The sequence below is a fragment of the Pristis pectinata genome, chromosome 3 (genome assembly GCF_009764475.1).
Source record: "Pristis pectinata isolate sPriPec2 chromosome 3, sPriPec2.1.pri, whole genome shotgun sequence".
In the NCBI taxonomy this organism is placed as follows: domain Eukaryota; kingdom Metazoa; phylum Chordata; class Chondrichthyes; order Rhinopristiformes; family Pristidae; genus Pristis; species Pristis pectinata.
The window spans coordinates 10,043,302-10,059,043 of record NC_067407.1 but is presented as its reverse complement, the minus strand read 5'-3'; the positions used below and the strand labels follow the sequence as shown (position 1 = coordinate 10,059,043).

Below are 15,742 nucleotides of genomic sequence, written 5' to 3'. Positions count from 1 at the left end.
ATAGAGGTGTATAAAATCATGATGGGGCATAGAGAGGGTGAATGCACACAGTCTTTTTCCCAGGGAAAAGGGAATGAAAAACTAGAGGGCATAGGTTTATAGTGTGAGGGGAAATATTTAAAGGGACCTGAGGGGCAACTTCTTCATGCAGAGGATGGTGCGTTACCTGGAACAAGCCACCAGAGGAAGTGGTTGAGGCAGGTACAATAACAAACATTGAACAGACATTTGGATAGGTACCTGGATAGGAACGGTTCAGAGGGGATACGGGCTAAATGTGGACAAGTGGGACTAGCCTAGGTTGGCACCTTGGTTGGCATGGATGGGTTGGGCCAAATGGCCTGTTTCTGTATTACTCTCTGACTCTATAACCAGACTTAAAGCTTGGAGGGTTGCTGGACCCAGCAAGGGCAGGGGGGTGTTGCCGATTGTAGAAAGACACCCAGAATGTGGACATCAAAGCCAAGGTTCCCCTTTGCTTCACGTGGTTTCCCTTCCATTTTCCCAGACCTCTAGAAGCCTGAACTTTGTCTGCGTCAGGATAAGACATTCCAGAAACAAAATAATGAGGCATTCAGAAGGAATTAGCGTGTTCTAACTGGAGGGAGTGTGAGCGGGGGGGGGGGGGGCGCGGTGAGAGGGGGAATGTGCCGTGGGTCCTTAGGATAACTTAGTGAGTCATGTGATGGAGTTGGTATTTGATCGGGCCAGGCGAGTCAGTGAGAGAGTGGCTGACAGCTTTTAATGGGAGGGGAGGGATCTGAGAGAGCAGTGGTGGGGCGGGGGGGGGGGGGGTGTGGGAGGAGAGGGAGAAATCTGTGGGAGCAGTGGTGGGGGAGAGAGAGGGGAGGGATCTGAGAGAGCATGGTAGAGAGAGAGGGAGGGATCTGAGAGAGCAGTGGTGGAGAGAGAGAGAGGGATCTGAGAGAGCAGTGGTGTAGAGAGAGAAGGAGGGATCTGAGAGAGCAGTGGTGGGGGAGAGAGAGAGGGAGGGATCTGAGAGAGCAGTGGTGGGGGAGAGAGGGAGGGATCTGAGGGAGCAGTGGTGGGGGAGAGAGGGAGGGATCTGAGAGAGCAGTGGTGGGGGAGAGAGAGAGGGATCTGAGAGAGCAGTGGTGGGGCAGAGAAGGAGGGATCTGAGGGAGCAGTGGTTGTAGAGAGGGAGGGATCTGAGGGAGCAGTGGGGGGGGGAGAGAGGGAGGGATCTGAGAGAGCAGTGGTGGGGGGAGAGAGAGAGGGAGGGATCTGAGGGAGCAGTGGTGGGGGGGAGAGAGAGAGGGAGGGATCTGAGAGAGCAGTGGTGGGTGAGAAGAGAGAGGGAGGGATCCGAGGGGAGCAGTGGTGGGGGGAGAGAGAGAGGGCGGGATCTGAGAGAGCAGTGGTGGGCGAGAGAGAGAGGGAGGGATCTGAGGGAGCAGTGGTGGGGGGAGAGAGAGAGGGAGGGATCTGAGGGAGCAGTGGTGGGGGGAGAGAGAGAGGGAGGGATCTGAGAGAGCCGTGGTGGGCGAGAGAGAGAGGAGGGATCTGAGAGAGCAGTGGTTGGGGGGGTGGAGGAGAGAAAGAGAGAGAGCGGAAAGAGAGAGAGCGGAGAGAAGCCACATGATTATCAGACCTGAAGTTCCTCGCCTCTCCAGCTTCAGACAGCCCTAGTGACCGCTTGGTCGAGATCTCACTGCCGCCGTGCCGTAAAGAGGGAGAGAAAGGAACCTTCCCTCTCGGAGCTCTGCAAGGGAGAGGAAGAAATGTCCTGCGTTGGCAAGGTAACCCACCACTGTGCACGGCTTACACTTGGCAAGGAGCGAGTCGTTCCCCAGCTGTGCCCTCGCCTTAACTCGCCCGCCGCTGCCCCGCTTCGCTCCCTGGGGCCGTCTCTTGCCTCCCGGTCTTGGCGCTGCTGTCAGACCAGCGGCAAGAGAGGGATCGGGAAGAGGGGGCGTTGGTGGACAAGAGGCCTCGACTTACTCTGCCTGGGCTGAATTCCTTCAAAGAAACGTGTGTGTGTGTGTGTGTGTGTGGGGGGGGGGGGGGGGGGCTCTGTATGGGGGTAGGGTGTATGTGTGTGGAGGGGATGGGGTGGGTGTATATGTCTGTGAGAGGGGGAAGGGGAGAAGGAGCGAGATCATACAGTAGTGGTGACGCTTGCTGGAGTTTTTTTGATATCAACATCTGGCAGTTGTTAACTTTTCCGCTTTGTCATCTGCTTTCTAACTTTTTTTCCCCCACTCGGGTCTCTTGTACCTAAGTCCAGATGGTTTGTTTCTTTAGCTGCTGTGTAATGGTTCTCGAACAGTACGGCACAGGAACAGGTCCTTCGGCCCACAGTGTCTGTCTGTACCGACCATGATGCCGATTTAGACTCATCCCTTCTGCCTGCACATGGTTCATATCCCTCCATTCCCTGCCTGTTCACGTGTCTGTCTAAATGCCTCTTAAACGTCGCTATCGTACCTGCTTTCACCACCTCCCCTGGCAGCGTGTTCCGGATACCCACATTTCAATGTGTAAAAAAAATTTGCCTCGCACATCTCCTTTAAGCTTTCCTCCTCGCACCTTAACACTAGCCCTCAAGCACCTTCGCTCCATCTGCCACAACAGCCAGGACCTCCCGGTGACCACCCACTTCAATTCCACATCCCATTCCCATACTGACATGTGTATCCACAGCCTCCTCTACTGCCATGTTGAGACCAGGCACTAGGTTGGAGGAAACAACACCTCATATTCTGCCTTGGGAGTCTCCAACCTGATGGCATCAACATCAATTTCTCTAACTTCTGAATAACCCCACCCCTTCTTTCTCTCCCCCCCCCCCACTCCTTTGTCTTCCCTTATTCCGTGGTTAACTTCCCCCACCTTGATGACCTGCCCATCTCCTCTCCTCCCCTCCTCCATCCTTGATTCCATGGTCCACTGCCCTCTCCTACTGGATTCCTTCTTTTTCAGCCCTTTGCCTCTTCTACCTATCACCTCTCAGCTTCTTACATCTTCACCCCATCCCCCACCCACCTACCTTCCCCCTCTCACCTGGACTCACCTATCCCCTGCCTGCGTGTGCTCCTCCCCCTCCCCCCACCTTCTTATTCTGGCTTCTGCCCTCTTCCTTTCCAGTCCTGATGAAGGGTCTCGGCCTGAAACGTTGACTGTTATTTCCCTCCATAGATGCTGCCTGACCTGCTGAGTTCCTCCAGCACTTTGTGTGTATTCCTCTAGTATTTGACATTTCCACTCTGGGAAAAAGACCCTGACTGTCTACCCTATCTATGCTTCTCATAGTTTTATAAACTTCTGTCAGGTTTTCCCTCAGTTTCCGATGCTCCAGAGAAAACAATCCAAGTTCTTCCAAGAGAAACAAAGGATTGCAGATGCTGGAATCCAGATGAAAAACACTGATGCTGGAAAAATACTCTAATGCGGGGTGGGCACATCTTTCTCTCCCTACCTTTGGCCCATCCCCTGTTGGATCTGCTCTCCCCACCTCTCCCACACCTGCCTATCACTGTCTCTTAGCTGCATTGACCTATCACCACCTTGTGTCCACCCCACCTCCCCTCTTTTGTCCACCTATCACTGCTCTGCTTTTCCCTCCTATATATTGGGCTTCCCCTTTTCCTATCTTCAGTCCTGAAGAAGGGTTCCTGACCTGAAACATTGACAGCCTGCTTTTCTCCATGGATGCTGCCTGGCCTGCTGAGTTCCTCCAGCATCAGGGTGTTTTTCATCCAAATTTGTCCAGCCTTTCCTTGTAGCTAATACTCTGTAGCAACCTGGTCAACCTCTCCAAAGCCTCCACATCCTTCCTGCAATGTAGTGTCTAGAACTGTACACAATACAACTGGTGTTTATAACTTTCACCTTGTTAATGGCCTTGCCATTAACCAGAGCCTGGGTGGGAGTGGAAGGGTGAGGAGGTAGTTTGGCATTCTATGTCTGTTGAATTTTACGGCAGGACCTGATGACGTTTTATTAGAATCAGCTTCTGGATGGAGGTCTACTGGAGTGAGGGGGCTGGCCTGTTCTTGGGGAAGGAGATTGTTAGCAGTAGAGCAACAGAATAGTGAGGAAGGGTTGGGAGTGGTGGCCAGGGAAGATTGGGCGTTGTGGGATCACCAGTGGGGACACTGGAGCTTGAAGTTCTTGTGATTAGAGGGGGCTATTTCATAGAGGGTTGAGAGATTGAGTGATTGGGACTGATATCGTAAAAGAGAACAGAATGGCTGGTGGAGGCCAGTGCTCTTACAGTAAGAACTATCGAGATAAGCAATTGAATCACTAAGGCATAGAAGGCTATGGACTAAGTGCTAGTAAAGGGGATTAGTATCGACGAGGACACAAGAGACTGCAGATGCTGGAATCTGGAGCAACACACAAAAAGTGCTGGAGGAACTCAGCAGGTCAGGCAGCATCTATGGAGGGAAATAAACAGTCGACATTTCGGGCTGAGACCCTTCATCAGAACTGGAAAGGAAGAAGGCAGAAGCCAGAATAAAAGGGTGGGGGGAGGGGAAGGAGCACGAGCTGGTGGGTGACAGGTGAATCCAGGTGAGAGGAAGGTAGGTAGGTAGGTTGGGAAGGGGGGAAGTGGGAGTGATGTGGGAAGCTGAGAGGTGATAGGTGGAAGTGACAAAGGGCTGAAGAAGATGGAATCTGATAGGAGAGGACGGTGGACCATGGAATAAAGGGAAGAAGGTGGGGAACCAGAGGGAGGAAGGTGTGGGTGAGGGGTAGGTCATGAGGGCGGGTGAGGGGAAAGCAAAGGGGTAACAAAGGCCGACATGGATATGATGGGCTGGAACGTGTCTGTTGATGTGCTGCATGGTGCTGTGACTCTCTAAAAATTGGGTAAGATGGGCAGTAGGTATAGCAGGGAGTCCATTCAGGAAGTGCAAAGGGAGAGTGTGGAGTGCAGGGAGGGTTTTATATTGCTGTGAATTGCTTTGGAAGATTACTGTTTTGCTTTGGGGGTCTAGGAAAAGGCACTACTGTCCCTCCTGGCCCACAGGCGTTGACGGAGAAGCTGTCCTCTCTATAGTCCTCACCTTCATCTCCTGAGGCTCTGTAAACCTGCTCAATTAATCTTACAAAAGGGGAGAATTTGCCTGCTTAAAATAATTAACCCAACTTTAAGTGAATACTTAAATAAAATATTTATATTCAAGTGGTCACCAGGGGCTGTGTTTGACTTGCACTTCTCCCCAGCACCCGTGTTCTGCTTCCCATTCATATTAAAAGGTAGGGAGGGGAGTTGCTTCAATGTGGACTGGTTTCACTGTGATTTCCCAAATGAACCAAGCATTATGCGTTTTTAGTGCATCTGCTATTTATCATAAGTCTGATGATTTCTCCAGCAGTTAACCTTTGAGAATTAAAATAGGTTTGAAATATCCAGGGCTAAATGTTTTTAAAAAGCTGAGGCAAAGACGAATGGCCATGAGTTGCCTTAAACACCCAACTGGTTCACAAATGTACTTCAGAGAAGGAAGTCTCCTGTCCTCACTCAGTCAGTATACCCGTGACTCCAGAAGGGACATCCGTGGACTCCTGTTTTACCTGGTCTGGCCCTGTAGATCATTGCCCTGCCAATTTGCTGATCTTTAGCAACCGTATGAAGTCTTTCAGCAACTCACTGGTAATGGTAATTGGTTTGTTATTGTCACATGTACCGAGATACAGTGAAAAGATTTTGTCTGCATGCCGTCCAGACAGATCATGCCATGCATAATTACATCAAGGTAGTAAAAAGAAAAACAGAATGCAGAATATCGTGTTGCAGTTTCAGAGAAGTGCTGTGCAGGCAGACAATAAGGTGCAAGGGCCACAACAATGTAGATTGGAAGATCAAGAATTCAAGAGTTCACCTTTTAATCAGAATCAGATTTGTTATCACTGACATATGACATGAAATCTGTTGTTTTGCAGCAGCTGTACAGTGCAAGACATAAAAATCTATAAATGACAAAAATAAGTAAATAGTGCAACAAAAAAGGAATAATGAGGTAGTGTTCATGGGTTCATGGACTGTTCAGAAATCTAATGGTGGAGGGGAAGAAGCTGTTCCTAAATCGTTGAGTGTGGGTCTTTGGGCTCCTGTACCTCCTCCCCGATGGTAATAATGAGAAGGGGGCATGTCCCGGATGGTGAGGGCCTGTTAGTGATGGATGCCACCTCCTTGAGGCACTGCCTCTTTAAGATGTCCTCAATGATGGGGAGGGTTGACCCATGATGGAGTTGGCTGAGGTCTATAACCTTCTTGCGTTCCTGCGCATACCAGGGCAATGCAACCAATAAGAATGCTCTCCAGTGTACATCTATAGAAATTTATAAGAGTCTGTGGTGACATAGCAAATCTCCTCAAACTCCAAGGAAGCAGAGCTTGCTGACGTGCCTTCTTTGTGATTGCATCAATGTGTTGGGCCCAAGATACATCTTCTGAGACGTTGATGCCCAGGAACTTGAAGCTTGCTCTCTTTCCACTGCTGACCCCTCAATGAGGACTGATGTTGTGTTCTCCCGACTTCCCCTTCCTGAAGTCCACAATCAATTGTCCTTGCTGATGTTGAGTGCGAGGTTGTTGTTGCGACACCACTCAACCAGCCGATCTACCTCACCTCCTGTACACCTCCTCATCACCATCTGAGATTCTGCCAACAACAGTGGTGTCATCAGCTAATTTATAGATGGCGTTGGAGCTGTGCTTAGCCACACAGTGTAGAGAGAGTACAGCAGTGGGGCCAAACATGCATCCTTTGAGGTGCGCCTGAACACATGAGAGGTCCAACCATTCCCACCTTTATCAAACGTTTGGGGACAGACAAGGATGACAGGTCCTCCCCCTCAGTAGCAATATCCCAACTGTCACATTTTTTGAAAACAGAGCAAGCTCACCGCTATCATCTGACAGACAAAAACCAGTCCACAGTGATCTAAAACATGAAGCTGAGGATGTGTGTCATGGGTGTGTGAAAGTGGACTGCCAGTTCCGTTGAGTGTATGCGACTGGAAGTGACTTGCCTCAAATTAACAAGCCTCTCCTCTCCCCCACGCCCTCCACACCCACCCCCAGCCATGCCTCTTCTTTTCTTTCCCTTTCCTAGCCTATCTCTCTTTTTTTCTACCCCTCTTTTCTCCTCCTTACCTTGGACCCATCCCTTGGTGGATCTGCTCTCCCCACCTCCCTCACACCTGCCTATCCCTATCTCTTGCCTCCATCTACCTATCACCTCCCTGTGCCCACCCCACCTCCCCTCTTTTGTCCACTTATCACTGCTCTGCTTTCCCTCCTATATATTGGGCTTCCCCTTTTCCTATCTTCAGTCCTGAAGAAGGGTCCTGACCCGAAACGTTGACCGCCTGCTTTTCTCCATGGATGCTGCTTTGCCTGCTGAGTTCCTCCAGCATCATCGTGTTTTTCTCTTCCATCAGTGCCTTGGCTGTTTACAGGGCAGGCAATTCACGAGGGAGCCATCCAGACTGGCACGGTGTTCTAAGACAAAGTTTGGCTTGCCCGCCCACAGGATTCCTTAGCACTAGTCCATTGTTCAAGGCTTGGGAACAAGTACCAAAGGTCATTCTTTGGGTTGGCTGGAGGAGGAGATTTTCCTCTCCCACCAGGGTTGAAGTGCAACAAACAGTGTGCGGGCATAAATTGGCCGTCTTCAGATGGGTTATTTTCGTGGGGAATCTCAGGGATCTGTTCCGGTCCCTCCGCTGTTGACACTTTGTACCAATGCTGAGGGTGATGAGGTAGTGCGGAACAAAGGTAGATAGGAACTGGAGGAGTCCGAGGGCGCGCGGGGAGCAAGTGGGGCAGCAGCCTGCTGATAAAAGCCATCAGGGTCTTCCGACCTGGAGCCTGAGTAGTCTGCCTGAGACCAGCTGGCCCTCTGAGCCTGCCCTACCTCATGGGATGTCTCTTAGGAGTGAGGGGGTTAGTTTCAGCTGTGGAAGGGGTCTGTTTCAACTGTCCACTACCAGTGAAGCTGTGAGCAGGGAATGTGGTAGTGGGTTTGCTTCCCTCAGCATCTGTCCCTTCAGTCGGATGCAGGCATCAGGACTGATGGAGACATACAAAGATAATAGAGGTTTGAATCTCTCTTCTGCAAATGGTAATTTAAAACCTGACACTGATAGATTTTAAGGCGTTAGGGGACAGGGGATGACAAATCAGCCACAATTGTGCTGGATGTTGAAACAGGCTTGAGAGACAGCCGTGTTCCCAAAAGTAAAATATTGCAGATGTTGAAATTGTAAAATAAAATCCTAAAACGCTGGAGGACACTCAGCCAATCAGCCAGCCGCTGCAGAGCCGATGTCTTGGATAAATTACCTTGCATTAGAACTAGCAGATGTTTGAGATTTTAACCAAACGCAGAGGCACAGGGGGCCAGCAAAAGAACAAGAGGGAAAGGTCAGTGATGTGGGAAAGCAGGAGGGGTTAACCAACCAAAGAGGTGAAGGTCCAAGGCAGGAGTGGAACAGAAAGCAACAGGACATCTGGATTAAATTTAAGTGGTTGCAGATTGTCCCAGATAAAGTAGGAGCAGGGGATTATGCTTAATGTTGTTGAGCTAATAGATGTTTTGCCTATGTTCCTTGTTGACCTGGACTGGACTGACAGCAATGGTGTAAGCCAGTGTCTGCACCGGCTGCTAATAGAGTGACATTTAGGCTGCTTCACACAGCAGGTTCCCAGGTGAGACTCAGGGAAGGGCAATGGGTGAACATCGAGTTTGTTTCTAGCCACATTCTGCTCGTTTGTAATCTGTGCTCGCGAAAGAACATTTCGTATAAGTGGACTGTTTAAATAGGTTTAAGTTGTCAGCTGGTGATTTATTGTAAAACAAGCTTTGTGTTCTGGATTGTTACCTGCAGTATTTGTAAAGTTGCAAGCTCACCGGCTAACACAAACCATCCTAACATGTGGTGACTGGGATCTAATGGCTCCACTCTCCTGACAGAGGGAGCAGACAGGGTCTCAATTTGACATTGGTGTGAATATTGTAAACAACGTTATTGTTGCTGTAAAAAAACTCTAGAAACTCCGTGAGGAGAGGTGACAGTTTAGGGCCCACCTGCTATTGCACACAAGTGAGTTAAAATTTGTGTTAAAACCCCACAAACGTTTTACTTTAAGTTTGCAAATGGAAGATAACTGACAGAGTCATACAGCATGGAAACTGATCCAAGAGACTGCAAATGCTGGAATCTGGAACAACAAACAAGAAGCTGGAGGAACTCAGCGGGTCAGGTAGCATCTGTCGACATTTCAGCTTGAGACCCTTTATCTGGACTGATAGAGGGGAGATAACCAGTATAAAGAGGGGGTGGGGTGAGACAGGGGCCATTAGGTGATTGGTGGACCAAGGAGGAGTGAAGGATGACGGGCAGCCCTCATTGGCCCACCAATCACCTACTGGCTCCTGTCTCACCCCTTTCCCTCTCCTCATTAGACCGGTTACCTTCCCTCTCCACTTTCAGTCCTGATGCAGGGTTTCGACCTGAAATGTCAACAAATCCTTCCGCACCACCAACCCCCCCCCCCCCACCCCCACAGATGCTGCTCGACCCGCTGAGTTCCTCCGGCAGATTGTTTGTTGCTGCAGATTCCAGCATCTGCAATCTCTTGTGTGTCTGAATTTTGTCCATCTACACTAATTAGCTCCGAGTTAAGTAATGGAACAATATTACTTGTTATGAAAGTGATGAATTCAGCATTCTATATTTACATATTTTAGAATTTTTATAAACAAAGTATCTTTTGGAAATATTAAAATAGTCAGTACTTCCAGCAGTGCAGCACCCTCTCAGCACCTCACAGAGGCTCAGGCATTTGAGTTCAGGTGTCCAGAGAGGAACCGAGCCACCCAGAGTTCTTACTTTGAGACTGGATGGTTCCTCACAGAGTCATTGCCAATCTGCAGTAAACACAGGTTTTAAACACTTTGAGCATCTTGGGCAGTGTTGGGATGGTGGGTGAAGGTATGTCACTGCACTGGGCCATGGGGGAACCAAGCTGAAGAGCTGAAGTAGGGGTGTGCCAAATTAACACAACACAAAGCTAATTGGTTTACATGCAATTTTTTCATTAATACAGGGAATAAGATTACATGGCAAGTAAGAAACAAGGGTTTTCCCTCAGATAGTTGTGGAGGAACCACAGGTGCTATTTTGAAGCAAAGTGTGGGAGTTCTCCTTAGTAGCTTGGCCAACATTGATCCCTCCAGCAACACCTATAAACAGATTACCTGGCTGATTTCACCGTGCTGTTTGCAAGAGCTTGCTGTGTGACATTTGGCTGTCTCTTTCTCTTCAGAATAGCTTATACACCAGTAAAGTACTTAATTGCTGTTAAGCTTTCAGGACTGTCCTGAGGTTGTGAATGGCACTATATAAATGCAAGCCTTTTTCACTTTCTTAATTGGATAGCTCATGCAAAGAGCTGGACAGACACAGAGGGCTAAATGCTCCCTTATATATAGTTCATTGATGGTTTAAGTCAAGCTATTGATCATTGACACAGAGGAAGCATCAAGAATTTATGTTATTGAAATGCCTTTTGCTTAATGCAAAACAGTGTCAAAGGTGCTCTGGGAAGGACTGCCAACCTGGAGAAATGTGCATCAGGATCCAATGAGGTCTTGAACATGTGATTTAAACTGACCCAGAATGGCTGAGTATAATTTGAACACCTGCATTGTCTTGGTTGTGATAGGTTCTGTATGGAACAGTGATTTACTCTGAGGAATGTAGGATAACCTTAAATGGGGATAAAACCTCAAAAGTATGCAGCGTGTTAATATCTGAGTGAAATACCTTTCAAGCTGATCTTCTATTTCAATTGATCTTGTTGCAGTATCAAATGCCTAATAGCAATGCGCCGTTGGATCCAAAGACCCAGTTCTTGAGGGGTGGTAATTAATCGTTCAGTAATTGGCATGTTGGTGCTTTTTTAAACCTTGACTTTAAGCTTGATTATGGTAGGCCCTCAAGGTAGGTAAGACTGCACTCTGTAGCTGGACGATAAACCAATGTTGCGAACTCTCTCAGATCCATGGCAAAAAATGAACACACAAATTCTTCCTGGATTATGTTATTTCTCTCCATAAATGCAGCAACTCCCCAAAGCGGAGATTAAAAGGTCTGTGATGTTAGTGTTTAAAAACAAATGCAGTTGTGATCCGCTTAAGTAAAAATGCTGGGATTACTGTGCAATGGATCAGAAGCTCATTTTCCATCAGCTCAGCTGATGAGAGACTTGCGATTTTCAAGGCTACATCTTGCAAAGGGAGGGTGTGGATTCTGCAGGAAGAGATTATGAGAGACAGTCAATCAGTGCGTAAAATGAACAAAGGATTTGATAGGGTAGATACAATGAGGGGATATGATTTTAAGATTAAAGCTTGGTCTCAGTGGGTGGATGAGATACAGAGTTCACTGAACCCAAATGGTAGCAGTTACTGGGAAGTCTGAAATTTACATGACAGCAGTAAATTGATTTTTACTGTCAGAGTGAAGCAGCGATGAACATCTTTCACTTTAATTCACACCTCATGCTGTGATTTTCTCTACAATCAGGTGACCAAATGCAGATCACGTGACTGCTTTGTAGAAGTCCCCTGTTCAATCTGCAGGCACAGTCCTGCGTGTCCAGTGGCCTGTCACTTTAAGTCACCATCTCACTCTCAGTCTGAACTCTCTTCCTCGATCTCCTACACAGTTCCACTGGGGCTCATCATAAGCTGGAGGAACGTCACCTCATCTTCTCTCCAGGCACACTGCAGCCTTCCAAGCTCAACAATCAGTTCAACTACTCCAGATGATGGGTCTGCTGATCCCAGTTACACTTCTTTTCCGCCCATCACTTGCCTCCTTGTATAAGAAATAGAAGCAGAAGGTAACCATTGGCACATTGGTCTGCCTCACCTTACAGTAAGGACGTGGCTGATCTTTTATTCTGCTCCACTTACCTGCACTAACCCCATGTCATAGAATCATAGAACAGTACAGCACAATACAGGCCCTTCGGCCCACAATGTTGTGCCGACCTTTAAACTTTGCCTAAGACTATTTAACCCCTTCCTCCCACATATCCCTCTATTTTAAATTCCTCCATATGCCTATCTAGTAATCTCTTGAATTTGACCAACGTACCTGCCTCCACCACCACCCCAGGCAGCACATTCCATGCCCCAACCATTCTCTGGGTAAAAAACCTTGGTCTGATATCTCCCTTGAACTTCCGACCCATTACTTAAAGCCATGCCCTCTTGTATTGAGCATTGGTGCCCTGGGAAAGAGGCGCTGGCTGTCTACTCTATCTATTCCTCTTAATATTTTGTATACCTCTATCATATCTCCTCTCATTCTCCTTCTCTCCAAAGAGTAAAGCCCTAGCTCTTGATCCCCTTAATGTCTAAAAATCGGTCAATCTCTGCTGTGGACATGCTCACTGGATGAATCTTCATGGGCAGAGGATTCCAAAGATGACAATACTCTGGGTGAAGAAGTGTCTTTTCGTTCCTGTCCTATAATCAACCTGATTTCAATTAGAACATGGAACATAATACAGCACATGAAGGGGCCCTTCACCCCACAGTGTCTGGCCTGACCATTATGCCAGCCTAAACTAATCCCATCTGCCTGCCCTCCATTCCCCACCTGCTCATGTGCCTGTCTAAGTGCCTACTAAACCTTGCCATTGTGTCTGCCTCCACCACCTCCCCTGGCAGCATGTTCCAAGCACCAACCACTCTCTGTGTGTAAAAAAAACTTGCCTTATAAATCTCCCTTAAACATTCCCCCTCTCACCTTCAACGCATGTCCTTAGTATATGATGTTTCTACCCTGGGGAAGAAGAGTCTGTCTACTCTATCGATGTCTCTTATAATTCTATAAACTTCATTCAGGATTTCCTCCCATATCCCAAAGGCTTATTGGTTGGTAGGTTAATTGGCCACTGTAAATTACCCCTTGAGTGGGTGGGTGATCCGAGGATCAGGGTGGAGTTAGTGGGCATGTGAGAGATCATGGATAAGGTCAAAGCTAAGTTTATTGTCATATGCACAAGTACATGTGTGCACAGGTGCAATGAAAAACTTACTTGCAGCAGCATCACAGGCACATAGCATCATACACACAACATTCACAAGAAAAACATAAACATAAATTATATATTTTTACAAGAAAGAACACAATTAGAACAGAAAAGAAGTCCATTGTAGTACAAAGTGGTCATAATGTTGCTCTACTGAGGTAGTGATTAGGGTTGTGCAGGTTGGTTCAAGAGTCAAATGGTTGAAGGGAAGTAGATGTGTAAGTGGGGAAATGGGATTGATGGGATTGCTCTGAGAGCCAGCATAGACTCACTTGATGGGCTGAATAGACTCCTTCTGTGCCCTAAGGAGATGTGAGAACTTCAAAGCTTCATGATTCTATTAGAGAGGTTTTTCCTGATACAGTTGAAGTGAGCCATGTGTTGATTGACTTCTGTCCACTCCTCTGTTACTGAGTTACAGCACACAGACATGTTCATCACACACACTCTGGATGGGAGTTTGCCATCCCACACAATCAACTCATTTATCCGTCCTCTTCTTATTTCACTAACTCTGCAGTCTAACCTCCAATGTTAATGTGCATTTAGATTTCATTACATAGAGATTAATTTTGTTCCCAGTAAATAATTCCAATTACACTTACAGCTGTGAATGTATTCACCATCCTCTGAAATAAAACTGCTAATTCTTCTGGATTTCTTCAAGTGTTTGTTCCTTCGGCAGGTAAGGTGTTGAAGGGAACACTTGCCATGAATGTCAGGTTCAAGTTGGTATTGGTATTGGTATTAGTTTTGGTTTATTATTATTGTCACTTGTACCGAGGTACAGTGAAAAGCTTGTCTTACAAACTGATCGTACAGGTTAATTCATTACACAGTGCAGTTACATTGAGTTAGTACAGAGTGCATAGAGGTAGTACAGGTGAAAGCAATAACAGTACAGAGTAAAGTGTCACAGCTATAGAAAAAGTGCAGTGCAATAAGGCAAAAGGTCATGACAAGATAGATCATGAGGTCATAGTCCATCTCATTGTATAAGGGAACCGTTCAATAGTCTTATCACTGTGGGGTAGAAGCTGTCCTTAAGTCTGGTGGTACGTGCCTTCAGGTTCCTGTATCTTCTACCCGATGGAAGAGGAGAGAAAGGAGGATGTCCCGGGTGGGTGGGGTCTTTGATTATGCTGGCTGCTTCACCAAGACAATGAAAGGTAAAGACAGAGTCCAAAGAGGGGAGGCTGGTGTCCGTAATGCGCTGGGCTGTGTCCACAACTCTCTGCAGTTTCTTGCGGTCCTGGGCAGAGCAGTTGCTGTACCAAGCCGTGATACATCCAGATAGGATGCTTTCTATGGTGCACCTGTAAAAGTTGGTGAGAGTCAAAGGGGACCAACCAAATTTCTTTAGCCTCCTGAGGAAGTAGAGGTGCTGGTGAGCTTTCTTGGCCGTGGCTTCTACGTGATTTGACCAGGAGAGGCTGTTGGTGATGTTCACTCCATAATGCTGTTATTTTATTGCATCTACTGTGAGTAGTTCCCTGTTAAATACTGTGTAGTTCTGAGCATGTATAGTAGATTGCAGGACAGTAAAGTAGCACAGTCTGCTCCATTTTGTGGAGCAGTGTGTGTATTTAATCACTAATACTTGGGCTGAACTGTTGACTGGTCCCAGGGTTACTATAGTTACACCTCTGGGTTATGCTGTTTGCCAATAGGTTTGAGACAGTGATTGGATCCCAAAAGTTACTGCACACTATTTAGATGATCTCTTCCAGCTATCATTCACTGTGTAAAGCTGTTCTCCACCCCATCCAATGGGACTGAGCTCAGTAGAGATGCAAGAGACTGCAGATGCTGGAATCTGGAGCAACAAACAATCTGCTGGAGGAACTCAGTGGATTGAGCAGCATCTGTGGGGGGGAAAAGAATTGTTGACTTTTCAGGTTGAAACGAAACAACCGAAAACGTCGACAATTCCTTTCCTCCCACAGATGCTGCTCGACCTGCTGAGTTCCTCCAGCAGATTGTTTGTTGGGACTGAGCTCAGTGCCCGTTTCCCACAGCTGCTGTGGATGGCAATTTCTCACGATTAAAGCCTCATTATTTTTGGATATGTTATCACAGACTGCCTTTTAATGATTGTCAATTAATGTGAACTGGAGGTGTAACCAGTAGCTCCAGGATCTGAGCCACATTCATGGCTTTTTCAAGTGCATCCCTGCATTATTTCTATAAGCTGATGGACAGCACCTGAAAACACCAGGCCTCACTCAATCAGTACGTTACCGTATTTCAGAGTATAGAATCAGAGAATTGTTATAGCACAAAAGGAGACCATTCAGCCCATAGAGTCTTCGCTGTGAAGGTGTGGTTAACTACAGCAAATGTGGTTGTGCAATTGGATCAGTACTTTGTCAAGTCGATTTTATTGTCATGTGCACAAGTACGGTGAGGTACAGGTACAATGAAAAACTTGCTTGCAGCAGCATCACAGGCACTTAGGTACAGACAACACATGGAATATAAATCATACATGAATTTATACCATATAGTGAAAATAAACTATGCAAAAGCAAGACTTTAGTGCAAAGAGAGCAAAGACACAATCGAAGACAAGTCCATGGTAGTGCAAGAGGTGGTCCGTTGCTGATGTTGGATTAGGGTTATGTAAGTCAGTTCAAGAACATGATGGTTGTG

At 47.3% G+C, this 15,742-nt stretch overlaps 1 protein-coding gene across 1 annotated transcript in view; it reads left to right on the top strand.

Moving 5' to 3' along the window:
- Positions 1 to 1,564: 1,564 nt before the first annotated feature.
- Positions 1,565 to 15,742, top strand: part of st6galnac3 (ST6 (alpha-N-acetyl-neuraminyl-2,3-beta-galactosyl-1,3)-N-acetylgalactosaminide alpha-2,6-sialyltransferase 3) — a 197,768-nt gene continuing 183,590 nt past the window's right edge. The window contains exon 1 of the mRNA XM_052010705.1: positions 1,565 to 1,760. Coding sequence (XP_051866665.1) covers positions 1,743 to 1,760 — 18 coding nt within the window. The 5' untranslated portion in view covers positions 1,565 to 1,742. The remainder of the gene's footprint in view (positions 1,761 to 15,742) is intronic.